At 45.0% G+C, this 19,502-nt stretch overlaps 1 protein-coding gene across 2 annotated transcripts in view; it reads right to left on the reverse strand.

Moving 5' to 3' along the window:
• Positions 1–2,173: 2,173 nt before the first annotated feature.
• Positions 2,174–19,502, reverse strand: part of SYNPR (synaptoporin) — a 109,771-nt gene continuing 92,442 nt past the window's right edge. For both annotated transcript variants that reach the window (XM_054838671.1, XM_054838673.1), the window contains 3 exons: positions 13,939–14,137; positions 4,694–4,885; positions 2,174–3,951 (listed from right to left, as the gene is read on the reverse strand). In XM_054838671.1, the coding sequence (XP_054694646.1) occupies positions 3,685–3,951; positions 4,694–4,885; positions 13,939–14,137 (658 nt within the window). In that variant the 3' untranslated portion in view covers positions 2,174–3,684. The remainder of the gene's footprint in view (positions 3,952–4,693; positions 4,886–13,938; positions 14,138–19,502) is intronic.

A 19,502-nucleotide genomic window follows, 5' to 3' on the forward strand; every position in this document is an offset into this window, starting at 1 on the left:
TGAATTGCTCATTCAAATTAAGAGCATATACAGATTGGAAATAATTAACCTAATCATGTCAGGCAATTGCAATATGAATTTATGCAACAGGAGCACCAACTTTCTCCAAGTCCCGGCCGTCACCGAGGCAGCTTGATGGCCCCAGTGAAGGAGATTTGATCTGTCATTGGGAAAGTATCGCACAATGAAAAAATATCCTGTAAGGGCACAGCCCTCTGCATCTAAACACATCCTTGTCTCCCTGATGTGCCGGGCAGGGAGCAAAGCTGGCTGCAGAGCCACTGGGTACCCAGAGTCGCTCCCTGCCCCCTCCGGCACCTCCCCACCGAGGGTACGATGCTGCAGCTTTGCAAACTGCCTCCCCTCCCCAGTCGAGAGCAATGGGGAAACCCTAAACCAGCCTGTGAGCATGCCTATTCCTTGGCCTCCGAGGCACCTGGAGAGAAAGTCCTGTGCTCTCACCTCCCCTGCCACACTCACAGAGGTACCTGCCTCTCCTCCACAGCTCTACACTTGATATTGCAAATATGCTCCCGTCTCTGGTAGCTGAGAAATGGGCTATAAAGAGAAACACATGGGAAAACAGGAGGGACAGCACAGAAGATCAAGGAACATGGGTGTTTGGTTTTTTTCTTTTCCAAGCTGACCTAGTTATTTAACTAACTGGCAGAGATACTCACTAATGATGAAGTAGGAAAGCAATCAGTCTGCCGGCAGCAGTGTCACAGAGGATGCTTGAATTTGCTTAGCTATTTGTCTTAAACCCAGGAAACATCAAATACAGTCTTTTCCATCTTGCTGCTCGACACTTTGCTGTACAGTCACTATTCCCAGTTCAAATAAACTTCCAATTTCTCAACGATTGCCAAAGGATGTGATAAGACTCGAATCCAGAGGAACACAGAGGAAACATTCAGATACATTTTCTTATACAATACAGACAAGTGCATGCATCATTTTTGTTTTCACTTTTGCTGCTGCCACACTATACGAACCTGAGCAGCTAGAGATGAAGAGGTTTTTCATCCCTCTTAATTCACAGTGAAGACAACAGTCCCCAATGGACAACAACCGCCTCAACTGTTCTGCATGGCAGCAAGGAGCTAACGTACCTGTGAATGTCTGGGCAACTGGGTAAAGCAAAGGGCGAGTTTTTCATGAAAACGTGGGCCTCTCTCACTACTTTTGCCCACGCTTCCACCAGCTCTGCCCTTCATGAAAAACATCTTAGATTTGGAGATCTGCAAAAAATACCCAAAATAAGGCATCATCTTAATTCTGTCCTCAGTCTTGTATTAGAAACTGCCCTTTCTTCAGGGACGTCACCTCCTGAGGGTTTGAAAGCTGCAGTTCCTCTGCTCACATGGTTACACAAGAATTTCAGCTTGTTTGAAATGCAGAAATGAACCTAAGCAAAAATCAAGTTTTTTACCCTCAACATTGGATATGAAAGTTTGGAAGTGGGACCCTGCTGATCTAGGTGGAAAAATTGGTTCAGAGAAAGCTAGCTGACACAAAAAACTCTATTTCTAGTGGAGAGGCTTAGATGACCCAACTTGGGGTATTCCTGATCAAATTAATACAAAGTGGATTTAAAAAAAAAAAAAAACCAAAAATGAGAAGTAGGACTATGCGGGAGGGGGCACGAAGAGCATACATCCCATCCATTGCCACACACACAGATTTCACTTTCTCCTGCCTTGCCTATATTTAACTTTTTCCAAACTTAAAAAAACCCCAAGGAATAAAGGAACTGAAAGCCTAGAAAGTTGTATTTTGCTCCCATTTGGAATACCAGGACATTTAGATATTCTGGTTCATCCTCTCTGAAACTCAAACATGGCTTTCCAGCAATCCACAGAACTGGGATAGTTAGCACAGTACCGGGTAGTTCTATTGACAGGTGGAAAGAGAGGTAAAGAGGCAGGCAGGTATTAAATTGCACAGTTTTAATTATTTTTTCTTTAAACTTGTGATACTGACCTTTAATGACAAGTGTCTGTAGAAGCGTCACACTCCACCATACATTAAAACAACCCTCACGAAAGTGTTCGAAAACAGTAAGAATATGACCAATAAGGTCAAGCACAGGAACAGTTCTTTATCTTTAATAGTTTTCTTCTTAGTTATTTTGCAGTGACATTTTAGTATTAACATACTCTGAAAACATGCATTGTATGCAATAACTTTATTAGGGTCAAATAGATATCACAATATAGATTCATCCACCGAGTAGCCATAAATTGGTTACAACAATCATGGAAGAGACTAAGCTGTTTTAAGCTAAGATGCTTTCGACATTACAGCTCATACAATAAGATTATATATTGATACACTTTGATTTAGAAATGCAGATGATCAGTTTTGATTAGTACATTGTGCTTCAGGCTTTCGGTTGGGTCAATGCGTCCCGTACGCTGTAGTGAGGAAGGGCTGAATTTCCCAGGGAGAAATCCGAATGGGCTACAAGTCTGGCTCTGGCTAATTTAGGATGAGTTCCTCTGAGCCTGGGTTATTTGGTCAATCCAGTTACATTCTCCAGCAGCACCAAGCTAGCGCTCAGAGCAGCGACACAACAGAGGGATACCTAACAATCTTGAAACAGCACGAATGGAGAGGTTTTCTTATTATAAGAGGGTATAAAGGAATATTTATGCTTGGTAAGGTCACAACAATACATGCGGGTTTTGTGTTTTGCTGTATTAAGCAACAGGGCATTTTCACATGGTTTCGTATACTGATATCTGCACCTCTGTTATCTTAGTTAAATAAATACCTTTGTAAACATATAACACAGTTACTTGGTCCTTATTTTCCACAGCTCACATTAAAAGATTCACAAAACATCCATAGAAATAGTGATTTATAGAATGAATACTTAGCTGAGTTAAATGGAATAAACGTTGGTCAGGTACCATATATACTACTGAATGCCATTTCAAGGAAAAACATTTTAGTTACAAAGCATTCAGAACTTGGGTAAGCCATATATTCAACTCTGCAAAATATATAAAAGATGCATACTTCTTTTAAACATACATTTAACAAAATGTAGTGGCAGAAGTTGAGAAGTTCCATTTACACAGTCCAGACATTTGGTAGTATGAAACTGCTTATCCATGCACTAAATTACGGATGACTCGGTTAACTTAAATAATAGTAAAGTCTTCTGAAACAAAAAGGTATAACCAAAACAAATGCTCTGAAGAGTCACAGACAGATAGTTTTGAAAATTTAGGTGCAAAGTTACATGCATGGATATACAGAATAATCTGTAGAAATAATAGTAAAACACTTTTGTTTTTCACCAAAATGCAGAAGGGAATTCAGTTATATTATGCATGTTAAATACTACAGACTTGAGGCTACAAAATGCGTCTACCATCTTAACACATACAAAACTACCATAGTTATCTCTACAGTACGTACTACAACACTGACTCCAGGTCACCACCTGTGATGAGCACGTCCCCTGTATCTGGCTAGTCAGGGTAAAAAGGGCCAACTCCAGCCCACCGGCCACCTCCCACCTGCCTCAGGAGGTAGGCTTAGATCTTCAATCGACATTAAACACCGTGTTGTAGTATTAATTTACGTAAAACCCTTAAAAACCTGGCGCCACAAACTTGAGACCTGTTAAACTCTCTACACATGAGGGATGCAAGAGCTCGTGCTGTGTGAACCCTAAATTTGATTAGCGAAGGAGGTTGGCCCGCTCTGGCCGTAGCTCTGGGACTGGCCGTATTCACCCACCTGGCCATAGGAGCCCGGCTGGTTGTAGCCACCGGCTGGCCCGTAGCTGTCTTGGTTGTAGCCACCTTGGTTGTAGCTGCTGGACTGCTTCTCCATGGTGTCCGGAGGGTGCCGCTGGCCCGAGGAATGCCAGCCCGTCTCCTTAAACACAAACCAAATGTTGCCTGCCCAGAGGATAAAGTTCAAGAAGCCAAAGACCTAGGTGGGCAGAAGAGGAGCTCGTCATCAGGCAGCCACGGTCTCACAGCCCAGCCTAATGTTCTGAACCCTGCACGGTCCTAGGAGAAGTCAAAGCTGCTCCCAAGTGCACCCTTCTCCCCACATCTGCTGGAAAATTTTCTCAGCTTTTGAGCAAATTCCCAAATTCACCTCCCTTAGCTGTAGCTTGCAAGGTACCTGTTTTCCCTTTTGTTTCTAAAAAAAGGTTGAGGTTTTAGGTCAAATTTTTTGTTTGTTTGTTTGAAAACATAATCTAGTTTAAAGAAACTGTGGAAAGATAAAATTGAAAGAAAATATTTTAAAAAAGGAAAATTAATTGCTCTGCTGTCCTGAAGTAATTTTTTTTTTAAAACATTCTGAAGACCAATTCTATGTTGGTTTTTTGAGGATTTTTAGAGGAACCTGAAAAGCACAAACCCTTGTCTTCCTAAAGGAGTGCACGGACCCTTTTCAAAAGCATTGCAGCGAGCAAGTTAAAAGCAGAGAGGCCAACCAACGCGCTTGGACAGACACTTTGCTTTCTCCCCATCCCAACCCTGCACGCTCATCCCGCTGCTGCTGTGAGTCACGCTCTGCCTTTCCCCGCAGCAAGACTGTGCTTCCAATTAAATCATTGCAGCTAACTGGTTTACACCAGCCGATTTCGGTCAATACGCGGGTAAAAAGAGATGAAAACACATCTGTACGGTAACGGTGAAAAGAAGTAATCAAAGTCACTTACAACCGAAGTGTTGAGGCTTGACATAACAGGGCTGCGAACAGGCAAGCATTTGTTGGACTGCTGTTTGCAGGCAGACATCAGTAATAGCACTTCGTCTGGGTCGGTCGCAATCTTTACATCTGACAGTCCTTTAGCCCAGGCAGATGAGCCCACTAGCCACAAGAATGAGAAGACCACTGTCACAATGAAATCCTAAAAGACAAATCAGTTAGAAGCATTATACTGGTGTGTCCATTGGCAAGAAAAATATTAAGAATCACCAGAAAACTGAAAGCTTGCATCAGAGGAGAAAAAAAAAACAACAAGAACTTGTTATTTCATGGAAGGTTGTGATTACTATCATCACCTACAGAGTTAACTTTCAGAAGCGCTTGATGCACCTAACGGGGCAGAGCCCTTCGGCTCCCATTTGCATCTCTGACACTGAGGCCAGATTCCCAGAAGCGTGTGGTGGTACCCAGGATGCTGAGCTGCCTCGGAAATCAGGCTGTTCACAACACCTGGCTGATGAATTGGGATCAATTAAAATAAAAAAAAAGATGCCTGGAAAGACGCTGGGCCCTCCTGAGGGCTGGCTTTTGCCCCAGGTGCTCCTGCAGACAGCCGGGGCAGGTTTCTGATAGGAAGCTTTTCCATCTGTGGTAGCATCTTAGAGAGAACCTGAAACTGGCTAATCCTCAGCTACCAGATGAGGAGTTTTCTCACCAGCTACAGGTAAGGCCAAATGTCCCTGCTGCACGAGCCGTGCAGTCACTAATTATCACGAGCGAACAAATAAACAGCAAGACTTGCCAAGCACAGAGAGTCCTCAGCTCCTCTCTGTCCCGGCAAAGCATTTGCTCCTAATTCCCATCCACGTGAAAAGAGGGGAGAAGGGGTGGCGATCCCTCCAGGATCCAGCGCCTCTGAGCAGCTCTGCTCTGAACCACTCTGCTCATTTTCCCTCGAAAGACTCTCAGGAGCACACACAGGCATAAACTTCTCCCTGTCTTAGCCAGAACAAGTGGCCAAGTGACACTGTTGTTGTGTGGGTTTGGGGGGAAAGGAGGGAGGAGGTGTGATTTTTCAAGCTTTCTTGTGTCTTGCTAAAACAGAAGAGCCTTTCTGCTGTCATATTTCATCCCATCTGTCAGCCCACAACAGATGGTAGAGGTGCCAAAGTCTAACATACCACTAACTGCATCGCTGCGTCTTGATATCCCACCTCCCATGGGGGCTGCCTCCCCTTCCCCCTTACGAAGTAAAGGTGTAAGTGGAAGGAAGAGAAACCGTTCATTAAGAACACGACGTTTCGGGTTGCTATCCAAAGAAATAAGTGATCCCAGGGAAACATCGTTCTCCTCTACAAGCATACCTGACATTTGGGGAAGGAGCTCTCCGCGGCACCGTGGGGACGGAGGACGCGAGCCTCCATCACGATGGAGCAGGCACCAGTCAATAAACCAGGCGCACAAGCGAGCCATGAACAAAGGATTTCTCCGCTCACGCAGATGGGATTAAATTAACTGTGCTTGGATGCTTTCCTAAAGGATACATCCTTCTCTTTTAACAGTGCCACAATTTGTTTTCTGCAGGCTTGTGTCTGCCACCGTGCTTTGAGTTCCTCTGACCTCCCTTCATGCTGCCCAAATGGGCTCTCTCGAAGAGCGTGAAGCCCAGGAGCTGACAACTGTCTTAACACCCAAAGAGACTCCGGGTGGGCAGAGGCGTATCGCCCAGAGTAATTTTTCTTCTCAGGAAGATTTCCAGCAAAAGAAATTATTGTATCTTGTATGTCCTAGCAGAAAATGAATGAGAAACGGACTCTTAGAGGCAACAGTTCAATTGCAAACATTTCCTAAAAATTCCAGCTAGTAGAAACACTGGATATTTACTGAGCTATGGATTATGATGGGATATGGTCTTTAGTTGCTATGAGGCTTGACGTGTTATCTACCTGGATGCCAAGCCCCCGTATAGGTGCTGATTGACACAATAGACGGGGACACGCCAGAGTTTTGGGGAATACATTTTTAAAATGACCAGCAATTCTCTCCCAATGCCACCACACTATTGGAGTCTGCAAGCTAAATCAAGCTCTGCAATCAGTACGTTGGCAATAACAATAAAATGCGTAACAGCAGGTAGAAATTTAAAGCAAACAGAGACAAATTGACCAAAACTAAACAATGTAGCAGCTTAAGCTTGCTAAAAAGAAGAAAGTTTTAAAAGTGAGCAAAGTTCTTCAAGTAGGTGACAGCAGCAGGGGTTCAGACCTGCTGTCGAGCTCGCAGAGCCTGACCCCATGTTGGTGAGGCATTTGCACAACTCGTGGCACAAATGACCTCAATCTGCATGAGTCCCTCCCTCTAAATGCTAGTAGCTCATGTCTTGGGCTGTAAAGTACTGCTAGGAACACCCAAGAGCACTCTGCAGTTGAGGGGCTGGTTCTAAAAGGAGCATTTCATGTTATTTCTCAGGTCTTGTCTTCTCCATCTCACCCCATCCTCCATCCTTCTGCTGACTTCCTCTGCTCCCCTGCACCGGGGTGTCCACACAAGGCTGACCCTGCCCGATCCTGCCCCCTCTGCCACTAATTACCCCGTTTAGGAGCAGATCAGAGCCTTGGGGGAATCCACAGAAAGGGTCCCTGCTCCTGGGGGCGGGGATCAGCATTCGCAGCCCTTTTATAGAGGAACTCCCAAAACTGTAAAGTCTCGCTGGGCGCAAGGAGCACACCAACCCAAAAGGGAAAGATCTTGCAGCGGGATCTGGAGAAGAACCCCCCAAGCCCCTCCACCAGCTAGAGGACATGACCGCTCCCAGAAACACGTTACAAGACCAACAGCTTGTCAAGAAGACAGGACAGAACGGCTAATGAAACACAAGGAATTTTTCAGTGTGTGCTCTCACCAAGGCTACCTGGCCGGACTCGGGCTCTTGGAGGAGTTGTTGAATCTCCTGTGCGCTGTGCAAGGAGCAAAACATACAACTAGAGCAAACTTGCATCTTCCTATTTATTTTGAATCTTTGCTAACCTTCAGTTTTGGCTGGAACTTGAACTTCTCTTGTTTTCAAGTGGGTTTGGATTTCTGGCTGAACATTTTCACAGCTCTGGGTGGAACAGAGTTACAAGATAATGACATGCTGAAAATAAAAGTGAATTTCAAGCTAAGCTGTTCTGTGTCTTAATGTCTATCTGGGGAATTATTCCTTGGTAATTAAAGCCAGATTGTCTGCATACTAAAACAAATCTTGGATTTGAATGTTTAATATCCCCACAGCATGGGTGATTATTTTTTTTCCTTTGGAACAAAGTAATTTTTGTAGTTGCTCTCTTGAAATGGTGTCTACAGATCTTTTCAATGTGTATTGTTGTACGGTTACGCTATACTCCTAATTGCAAAGTTTCTTTCTCAGATCTTAACTGAGATACTTTGGTCTGCCTACAGGTGCCTTTGGGAAGGAGGCAAAATAGGAACGTGTAGGAGAAAGCAGAAAACAAGATTTAAAATATGCCAAATATCCGAGGAGGGAGTTTTTAAGAGCCTGAAGTATGTGTAACAAAAAAAAATTTTCTTGCTGCCTTTTTCAAGTTGAAACTTGCTATTACCCAGTTTGCCAAAAATGCCTACTTGGAACAATTATATATTTTAGAATAGAACTGTGAATGCGCCTTTTCTTTTCATGGTAACTGAAACATTTCTCCTTGCTATCGAGCTACTGGCTGTTGCAAAATGCCCGTCTTTGGAGGAGGTAGTCACTCAAGTCTCCTGAGCACAGTTTGAGATCCCCCAGTGTCCAGCGCAATCTCACCCAGCCAAAAGCATCTGCAGAAGCTGCTTGGTCACTCGGAACGGGGCTGCGCGTCGCCTGCTCTGAGCCGGTCAGCGGCTTCAGCAGCCCCCGGAGCGTTGTAACACACGTGTCCCCACGTGCTCTCCATGCCCCGCTCTCCCTCCCGGCCAGCGTGATCCAAGTTTGGCACAGCAGCCCTGGGCTGTTATGTTTGAAAACATGCAAAACCTGCCGTGCCCTCTCCTCCCTCGCTGAACTGCGGCTGCTGGCCCCGTAACTGGCTTCCACATAGATCTTCCAGTGCCTCTCCACAAGCGTTTCCATCTGCTAACGCTCATGCTACAAAACCTTTTCGTTTGACAAAACCTTCCCGTACAATTTACGGCGAGGGAGCAACTCCTCAAACGCTGACGCCTACAAACCTCCCAGCCGGAGCCTGGCTAGCCCAGCGGCACTGCCAACAGGTTTCACGCACAGCCACGCGGGAGCAGAGGGAGATTTCTTTACCCCAGCATGGGCAAACTGCTCAGAGGATTTGCTTTCACAGTCACAACTGACCTAAAAATTCAAGAGCCACCCCAGCAAGAGCCATACCCCCGGCCCCAGCCCCGGAAAGTGGCCAACAGCAGGTTGCTGCAGGCAGCAAGCACCTTCCTACAGTGGCAGTTTAGCTCTTTTTTTTGGTTTGAACAAGGTCCCACCCCAGATTTTCTGCAGAATGAAGCTCTGAAAGAATTACACGCTTCTTGCAATGGTGTATGGCCTTGCAAGCTTGCTTCTGACAGGGATGTGCGGAGCCCTTTGGGAGGCACCAGTGTGTACAGCAAGGTCACTGTGGCTCGCATTTCAAAAAGGAGATGACAAAAGTGAGCTGAAACAGCTCTTTGAAATGCAAAGAATAACTCAGGTTATTCATAATTTCATTTCTTAACTGCAAAGGATTCAGTCTTTGTTTTTACAGATGAGTCTTTTATTCTTTTCCTATCTATTTTCTAGAAAGCAGCTCAAAGGGGAGGAAATAAAACATATTTAATCAAAGACATCTCCAAAGAGCAGACTACAAGCGTACTTAACTCATTTGGTCTGTAACATATGAAAAGAACCGAATGCCTTTCTGCTTAATGTGATTATTCACAGGACTCCAGATGCAAAGGAAAGATCTCATCTTCCTACATATAAGCATCTTTATGCATTGTAAGAATGAGATTACCTAGTAATCACTATAAAAATGAAATATCTCTTTTCAGGGCTATGTCAGTCACTTCGCTAAATAATTTAATGCTTTTATATTAATTGATTGGTATACGATTTACATTTATACGTGAATGCATGTGGTTTTTCATGGTCAATCAATAACTTCCCAAAGACAAACCTGAAGGCATATAGAGAGTTGTCAGAGTGTGGGTTTTAAGTGGAGTACATATGGGGTATAGAAACTATGGAAAAAGTAAGTCTGAGTGATGGGTACTGATACACATTGACCGCGACTATTCTTTCCTTTATTTTCCCACTCCAGAGATAGATGGACGCATCTACCCCTGATCCCTTAGAACTTCAGTGCAGGACTAACTGCAGCAAGCAGCTGCAAACAGAGATCTGAGCCAGGGCATCAAGCCAGAGGTGCTTGGGGCAGCAGCCCCAGGGAGCAGCCCATCTCTGCTCTCATTGCAAACCAGCAATGCCTCCCCAGGGTACATGGCGTCACACAAGCGGAAATCAGCTTAGGTAAGGCTTAGAGATGCTTAGGTAAGGCTTAGAGATGCAGATATACTGACAACTGCTGAGATTTTGTACACTGCATTCGTTAAAATTTAAGTCACCATCTCCAATTAATTTCTTTAAAATGTTTCTGGCTCTTGAGTCATTTGAGAAACTGGCTTGCACTTGTAACCACCGAGGCGAGCCCCCAGCTCCTCGCTGCACACGTGCATTGCGCAGGAGTTTGCGTGAAATTAAAGTCACAGCTGCGGTTTGCAGAGCTCAGAAACACATCGCACATATCTATTACACATTTAATCCCTGGTAAACTGATCCTTGTTCCTTTAGGAACTGGGAATCCAAGGTCCTCTCTCAGGTTTATCTATCTAGCATGAACCCCCCCCAAATGATCTCTCCGTGGAGCCATTGAGGCAAGCGGAGGGTGCACGTGGTGAGGGCTCGCTGCCGACAGCCCCGTGGGAAGGGGTGACTCCCATCTCCATTGCAGACGAGTGACATAACCACGAACCTGTATGACCAAGAGGAAGATTTTTATCCCCAAAACCTGACAGGCAACAATAGCAACAGGCATGGCTCACCGCATAGTGAATAAAACAGCCGAGGAAGGAGTTAACGGCTTCTCCTACTGGAAATATTCCCTTGCCATGATGTCTCACTTCACACTGAACATTAAAATATTTTTTCCACAGTAAAAGTGATGCTTCGCTGAGATCTCAGCACATGCGGTTGGGTTTCCCTATATTTGTATAAACAAGGTAAACTTGAAACATTTGTGACTGAAATTTTCCCTGCAAGTTTCTCTTGACATAGTGGTCATTAAATTCTTTATAATCATATATTCTGCATCCAGTCAGGCCACTGCAAGTTGGTAATGCCTTGACGGTGCTCTGACTGCCTGTGCAAGGGTTTTTTCCAGAAAATATTTTAAAATTTCAAGTGCAAGGTTGGTGTTTTTTCCCCCCTCAACTTCTACTGTCATACTCCTTTTTCAAATCCTGAAAATTTGTCAGAAGGAAAGGCAGCCAGCTCAGAGGGTGCTGCTTAAAGACAGATGTCATCCCAGACTGAGCAAATATCAAGCCAAGAGGAAGTATAAGGCTTAAAATGGGAATGGTTTTAAAAATATAAGACTGTGATCAGGCACTGCAGCAGAAGCAAGGAGAGATGAAACTATCATCCTCTCTTCACTAAGAAGCAAAAAACAGGTAGTCTGGAAATGGTGCCTGACACACGGTGACGAGGAAGGAGTGAGGACTGCCCTGCCACCTGCACGTGCTGAGTGACTGCTGGCTGGACTCAAGCATGCACAAAGTACCCCAGATTTCTGCAGCACTTTTCTTTGGGAGGAACAATCTCAGGGCTAAGACATACTCACACATCTGATTTGATACACATGTGATCTTGCTGGGTATGTCAGCTCAGTGTAGCATCTGCCCGGAGCTGGAGGATGCATCGCTTGCCTCCTTTGCACAGCGCATTACATCCCTCAGATGAGTCCTGCGGTCGTGGGAAGCTGGTTTTCACTCTGAGTCTCCCTTGACCCTTGAATTCCTCCTGCCTACAGCTGCTTGCTTGTTCTCTGCCCGAGGCTCTGCATTTTCCCTACATCTCCTCTGCACAGTAGGACTCACACCCATCCCAACCAGGCTGTGATGCTGCAATCATTGCACTGGGCACAGACCACCAGGGACGCTGTCCACGTGAAAAAGGATCTTTTTTTCTAAAAAACCCAACACCACGGAGCTGGCAGCGCAGAGGAGATGCTGGAGCAGGTATAAGCTGAGCATAACCTTAAGCCACTCCCCAACACCACTCACCGGCAGGAGCTGCTTTCGCTGTAGGACACACAGAGGCATCTTTATATTCTGAACAAATAAGGTAATTTAGGTTTGGTTTAAAGACTGGGAAATTGCAAACAGCAGCTTTGGTAACAGACACTGGTTAAATTTAACCTGTAGATTCAATTACAATCCATTACACAGAACAAATTCAAGCAATGCCACATTAATGCTGCAGCGGATTGCACCACGCGTCCTGTGACAAACACAACTGCAGCAGCTGTATCAGGAAAGTCCTGGATGATGGCAAAAGGCCAGATCACAATCTGATATATTAGCATTGTTTTTTTTCTCTTTCCTTTTTCTATGGCTACACAGGATAATGTGGTTGGTCAGAAGAAAGAATTATTTTCCACAAGAAAATTAAAATGGCAGCTCCCTGCAACTAATCCTTTGCTGAGACAGTTTGAAATATTACTTGAGACCAACTGAATCAAGCAGAAGCAAGGCGCTTTATTTACTGTTTCTGTAGGGACCTCTTAATCTTGCCTGTTCTACCTCTCTGTGAAGATTTCCCCTCCTTTCCTCACCCTTTTCTAAGGAGAGAGCAAAGGTCCCAAAAACCTTGAAAGGAAGAGGATTCATTTCCTTTGATGCAGAATGAGAATTTTTCTTTCTGTATCAATGCATCAGTTTTGAATTATGCAAACTTAAATAAAACAACTCCCATCTCCTTGCAGGAGGAAAATCTTTCCCTCAAAACCCCGTGATGCTAAGATTACCTTCCTACAGTTTAATCTTTTGCTTACAGTTACTGTAGTTATTTCCTTTAACAGGTGCAGCCTTTCTGTGCTGGTGATTTATTTTCCTTTCTATTACATTTTTCTGATGCTCTTTATCGGTGGCTTTCAGTCATTTAAGGCACAAGTCTCAGCCAAATGTCTGATTTCTGTCAGTCATAAACTAGATTTTTCTGAAAGCCAGAACTAACTCCTTCCTTACATCGTTCCTCACTAAACTCCTGCTGCCTTCCCTTTGAATTGCTCTTCACACCAAGACTTCAGAGAAATATCTCCTCTACCTGAGTGTAACCTTATCCTTGCAGGAGGAGAGGGCTGCCCGTGGAATGGGGAGTGCGAGGCAGCCATACAGCCCGCAGACGCAGAGACCTGACCCAACTCCAGCGCAGCGGAGGATCAGCACGCAGCTGCCTAGCAAGACCAAGGGGTGTATCACGAGGCATGATGCACTAACAGGTAATGGACAACCAGAATGAAATAGCTCTCACTGGATTTAGAGTCTTGATTTATAAGAAAATGAATGCACAGCAGCACTTGATTTTTATCACAAGCCTTCAGGAATCGGTAAAAAGAAAAATAAAGGCACGAATGGCCACAGCTTGATGGGTGCACTGAATGATAAATGGAAGGTCAGGAGTCTCATAAACCAGCACAGACACACAAGTGTGCTGGGAGTTCACGGTAATACTGGAAAACCAGCAACATAATTCTCCAAAGCAAAATAATTTGGCTAAACCCAGCAGTAACTAGCAATAAGCTATCTCCCTGGCTAGGCTCTGGTCAGGGATATGGTTTCCTTTATCTTCCAGGATGATGCCTAAGATCTCCTCTTCCCTTTTTCCCCCACCGATGAAGTGCTGCTGTCACTTGGCCCCCAGTCCTTCAGCACTTGTGTTATTTGTGTGAACATCATCACTGCAGGCAGTGGGAGAGGAGCGGGAAATCCCACAACTATATACAAGATTAGGACTAAACTCCACCTGTATAGAGTCTTGGTTACCCTTGATGTTAAAAGTTTAAATCACAATCAAGATTTAAAAAAACCCAAGTGAATGCGGAGATGCTTTGGGCATTGGGCCACCTGGATCACCCAGACCACGCCACAGCCTCAACCACCAAAAAAGCAAGAAGTTAAGACCCATGCCTGAAAACACCACAAATGCACACTTACAATTAGAGGCCCTCTGTTGTTTTCACGGTACTTGTTCTGGAAGAAGATATAAACCACGGTGGCAGCCAGCGAGTAGAGGAAGGCGAAGACTGCAATGGTGACAAAGAACTCCGCTGAAGAGGAGAAGTCCCCTATCAAGGAGAGCTTTTCCCGGCGCTTGCCTTCACAAGTAGGAGCATCGAAATTCACTTGATGCAACCTAGAAAACATCCCAAAGAGCAGTAGGTGAAGCACAGAACAAAGAAACTGTTAACTGCAGTAAAGACACAAACACATTTTCTCTGTCTCCCTATCTCATTCCTGATGCGCATTGATCTCCTGCTTGAATAACCAGCCCCATAAGTAGTCTTGTGGGCTGTGCTCTTCAGAGCTGCTCGTACACGTGAGGTTACTTCCATGTGAGTGTCTAGGTGAGACTGAGGACCTGAACACATCTTTTAATCTCAGAGAAAAGCTGATGTTCCAATGGTTTTGTGCAACCCCCCCATTCCTTTCTGGGGTTTTGCCATGGCAACATCTGAAGAAGAGTAACATGAGAAATGATTTGATTCTCAAATTCTTACAATCAAGGTGGCAGAAAAGAGGTTTTATCTTCTATATTAAGGCCATGGGATACCTGTATTGAGAAGCTCACAACTTTCTTACATAAAACAGCTTAGTGCACAGCTACCTGTGGCTGTTAGCCCACCGGGCTGTGAGCCATATAGCACCTCTACATTAAAAGCTTTTAAAACCAAGCTGCAGCAGAAACACACAACTTGGGTCAAAGAAACAGTCTGCATGCCCTGGTTTAAGCAATCAAAGCCCTAACTTTGTACTCATGCACCGTTTGCAATCAGTGACCGAGCTAACAGACTTGTGGTTCTGTCTGGCAGCTCCTGCCAGACCCTTCTTTGCTCTAATAATTTTAATTTCTGATTCAGAAAGAGAAAGGGGATCCTTGGAGGGGGTATTTTGACAGGTCCTGTTGCATGACCCAGATTAGCATCAGTGGGGACATGGGGTCCCGACCAGGGATCATGCTGTTCTGCTCTGCACAGGGAGCACGGAGGGGACAAAGGCAGCAGCAAGTTAACAGTAGCAATTAAAGAAGTTACGATCTGGTGCAGAGAACGGATGAGGCCTTTTGGGAGACATTCCTCTGCTCAAGGGCAATTAATGTGTGCAACAGCAAGGCAATGGCAGCAGCAGCCGTGAATATATGACTAAATAAAAAGTTAGGTCCCAGGAGGAAAACAAAGAACTCGCAGCAAAAATCACAGAAGATGGATTAATGGACATTGGAGGATTGCATGACTTTTTGCTTTTCCTGGTCCAAACTAAATGTACCCGAACGCGTAGGCAGAAACTTTTCATCAGCAGTTGATGCATAACGCCAGTTATTTGCCTCAGGCATTTTCTTCCCTGAGCTTCTGTCGCTATAGTAGTGGTGGGATGAAAACAAGAAACACGTCTGCCTAGATTGCGGAGATGAGCAGCAGCTGAGTCGCCTCCCCTACGCAAAACCAGCAAAGTCTGATGAAAACTGAACACAAGAGACACTCTAATGCTCATGATCAGACAGTTTCCTGACCTGGCTTCAAAGCTTCTTGGCATCAGTGCACACACACTTTTCGTCAGGGCTTATTGTTCTTTCCTAAAGGAGGGGGCAAAAGGGGAAGGAAGATTTCCTAGTGCCTGTCATGCCAATTTTGCTGCCTGGAGAGAAAATAATTTTGTTTTAACCATCATGAGGATTATGGAAAGATTTGGAATGGATGATTTGTATGGTCTGGAAAGAAAGCTTTCTCTGCTTTCCTCATGCACAGCTGCTTGGGTGCTGTATTGACACAGAACAAAACTGGGAACCCTGTTCAAAACCCCTTGAAAACAGTGGCAGCCTCTGTGGAGGTCTGGATCAGGAAGAAGCTTGACCCCATCCCTCCTTTCTCAGGGAAATGTATTGCTGTGCAGCCAGAGACTGTGCCCATCATCCTCCTCAGGTCCTATCTTCAGGGCTTGAGGTTGGGTTCAAGCCAGCTTTCACCTTCCACCCAGGGCAGAGGGGACACCTGCGATGCTGCGCAGAGCCGGAGCTGGGGACCACCCTGTGCTCCTGTCCCCTGGCAGACGCAGGTTCCCCCGATCAGCCCAGACTTTCCAACTCAACACAAAGGCATTCAAGGTTGGGTGGTTTTGTTTGTTGTTAACCCCACCCCACCAGACACTTAAGTAGCATTTTCTGGTTCTTAAATAACTAACCACATTTGCTGTGTTTGAACAGCCGCACTCAGGTACCACAGCTGCTTTTTAAGGGCCCTGCTGTGGGGTGCAGTACCTGCTTTTCCAGCTGAGCACAGCGAGAAGCCTCCAGCCCCTCACAGGAAAGCCAGGCTTTGCTGGGGTGGTGGGCGCTCCATGGTTTTGTGTTACCACCTCACACTGCCAATAGGCCTTAGAGAATTGCTCTGGCCCTCGCATTGCTTTCGCAAGCACTACAGAACTGAGCTACGTGAAATGCAATCCACTTGCTTGGGGGGGGCGGGGGGAGAATGAGGCAATTCTACATGCATTTTATGGTGTAAAACACATCTTTAGGGTGGTTGGGTTTTTTTCTTCTCCCCGGAGGCCTGAAGTAGCACATCAGGCTATGCATAGTGTTGGAAGCAGCAGTTCAAACTGCACACCAAAGATGAAGTATCTTAAGGAATGTTTCTATTGATGCTTAGACCAGGTGTTGCTGCCCACCCCCTGCACCTCTGACTGATCACAGCCCCATCCGGTCTAATCACCAACAACCCACCAGCCTTCCTGAAACATGGTCAAGTAACTGAGACCATTTTCCTTGTCTATTCCCTGTTTTCCTGACTGCACCTTAGTTGTGAGTCATGCTAAGCCAGAAAAAAAAATGTTCATTATTATATTAACATCTCATCCGTATCTTCCCAGCAGTGCTTTTGTGGCCAAGCATCTGTCAGTGATACCAGATCACAGAAGACTTCTTCCATCAAGTTATTTTTATTCACTTGCTTTTCTTTTTAGATTTCCCTAGCCTCTAAGAGGATGTGCAGTAATTGGTGCTTCTTGTGGCCACCTCACCTATGCTCAAACAACCAAGATCTCAGCTGTGCAAAGGGCCCCAAAATAGACCATGACTCAGACCTGGGAAGAAGAGATGGTGGCAGGGAAGAGAGGCAAGTGAGCCAAGCCCGGGGTGTTTAGGGTGGATGCTGACTCCACAAGATGCATTTGAACAGTTTCTTTAAGGCAGGGGAGGATCAGTGACAGAAAATCCAGTTTTACTAATCGAAACCTCTTTGATCTGGAATGGCATCTCAGAGAAAGCTCTGATTTTTCCACTGGTGTTGCTGAGTCAGCCTTTCTGGGGGCAGGATGGCTGGATGATGACTCACAAAAAGTTAATTGCCTCTGCCTCCCACTTCTGATGTAATTCTACATGTTCTGCCTCTTACTTCCTCTGACTTATCCTTTCATCTTCTCTTATCTCTCATTCTTTGGACCCCACCTTTTCCTTCAAGTCATCCTTGGCCGGTGTGTTCCTTCTGCTGCTTTTCTATCTCCAGCACCACCTCTGCATTTCACCTTTGCCTCTCCATTTCCTAAACAAAATCAGGACCCCAGAGTGACCCACTGCACTCATGCCCTTTGCACTTCATTAACATCTGAGCAATACTGTTGGGCTGCATTAGCTGAAGTGATTTTCACTGATTGATGGATAATGCAAATAAGGAACACTTCAGTAATAAATTTACCTAATTAGGGAAAAAAGTAATGAAAAACCTTCCCCCCCTAAGTTCCTCCAAAAATGAGCTGGACAGTGCTTTTTGCCTTGTATTTCTGCATTAATAACAATACTCAATGCAATAAAGCTGATGACTCAGGAAGCTGACCTGGCACCCCACACTCAGCAGAGCAGCACTAAGGTCAGCCTTGCTGCTCACCACTACTAACACCACCCCCTTCGCCTGCTGGGTCTGTTTGTTGACAGCAGCCACCATTGCTGAGCCATCCAGGTCTGAATTCCTCAAATTCATTTGAATCTGAAGCAAGTCCACCAAAAGCAGTCAAGTTTCACTGATGAAGTCACAGTAATTAAGGGCTTTTAAGGTTTCTTCTACCATTTGGCAAACTTTCCGTTGCCGTGGGAAATACGATGACAAGACAGCTGTATTGTCTAGCTTGACAAGATCAAAAGAGGGCAGAAATGTTTTACAGTGAAAAAAGATTTTTACATTGTTCCACAATAGCAAAGAGCAGTTATGGTTCCAGACACTAATTACCCCTGCTCTGAAAACAATACATAGAGCCAGACACGCTGAACAAAGCTACAGCTGTTACATGTGCGTGGGGGAGCAGAAGCTCTGCTCTCTACATGTAAATGTGAAGTTGCCTGCCTTTCCTCAACTTCCTTAGTACGATATTCAAGCCACTGTTTGCTTTTAATTATAGCCCCTCTTTGTTTCAAGCAGCCCAGTCCACCGGATGATCTTTGAGCACAAAAATGGTCAAAGCCAACCGCCTCAAAGACCCATCTTGTCCTATGTCCCACTCTACCAGCAGACACAGAAGAGCCCAGGCGGGAGAATGTGCACCAAGTGATTTAATCTCATCTGACTGACAAAACCTCCCCCTTTAGCAATGCACACAGGGCTTAGAGTTGAAACCAACAGAACATGCAATTAACAGCCAGTATGTGCTCAAGTATTACTGATGAACCAGCAGAGATTTCCTCTCCTGGGCTTTGATCAGTGCCTGGATTAATAAATAACAGATAAAGTTCTGTCTCCAAAAATTCTCAATGGGGGTTAGTATTTCCCCATTCCTTCACTAGGACGTGGGGAAAAACAGGCAAAAAAAAAAAGCTATCTGTTTTGACAGGTTGTCCTATTTTCTGAAAATAGCATCTTGTAATCCACCCCCCCACCTGTCTATGACATGCTTGAGCAAGATCTGCAACACCCACACACGTGCTTGCAAGAATCCAAAGATCCATTATCCTTTCATTGGGCTTTATTTCCCCCTCACTTGTTTCTGGTAGTCAAATTGTCAATTGTATTTACTGTCTGCAAAGCAGTGACAGAAATACACCACTGGAAATTCGTTACTGCGGGTAGCGTTCATGGAGGAATTTGTTGTGAAATGTTTATCTTGGCTGATAATCTCCAGAATGAGGGAAAAATGAAATTTCAAATTACGATAGTGAAATGCTGAAATGGACAGGTCCCCTTAGTGAGTCAAACTGCTCTGGCAAGGCACAATAGCAGGTCAAGGGGTTTTGCCTTTCTCCTGGATACAAGTAAAGGCATTTCTTTATTTAGCCCTGGAAACACTGTGGCTCCCTCATTTCAGACAGCTGTGCTGATGTTATTTCACATCAGTGCTGCCAGCCAGCCAGTCCCTGGGCAAATGCCCCTTCTCGAGGTACTGAATACGGCTTTTCTGTAGGTTTAGTGGAAGAACACTAATAGATGACAGTCTTTCCTCTCTCAGAGTTCATCATTCCCATCAGACTTCCCTAGAGATATTAGCTGCATGAAGAAAAATACTTTAAAAGTGACCTTTAA

Source organism: Grus americana, chromosome 11 (assembly GCF_028858705.1).
Source record: "Grus americana isolate bGruAme1 chromosome 11, bGruAme1.mat, whole genome shotgun sequence".
NCBI lineage: Eukaryota > Metazoa > Chordata > Aves > Gruiformes > Gruidae > Grus > Grus americana.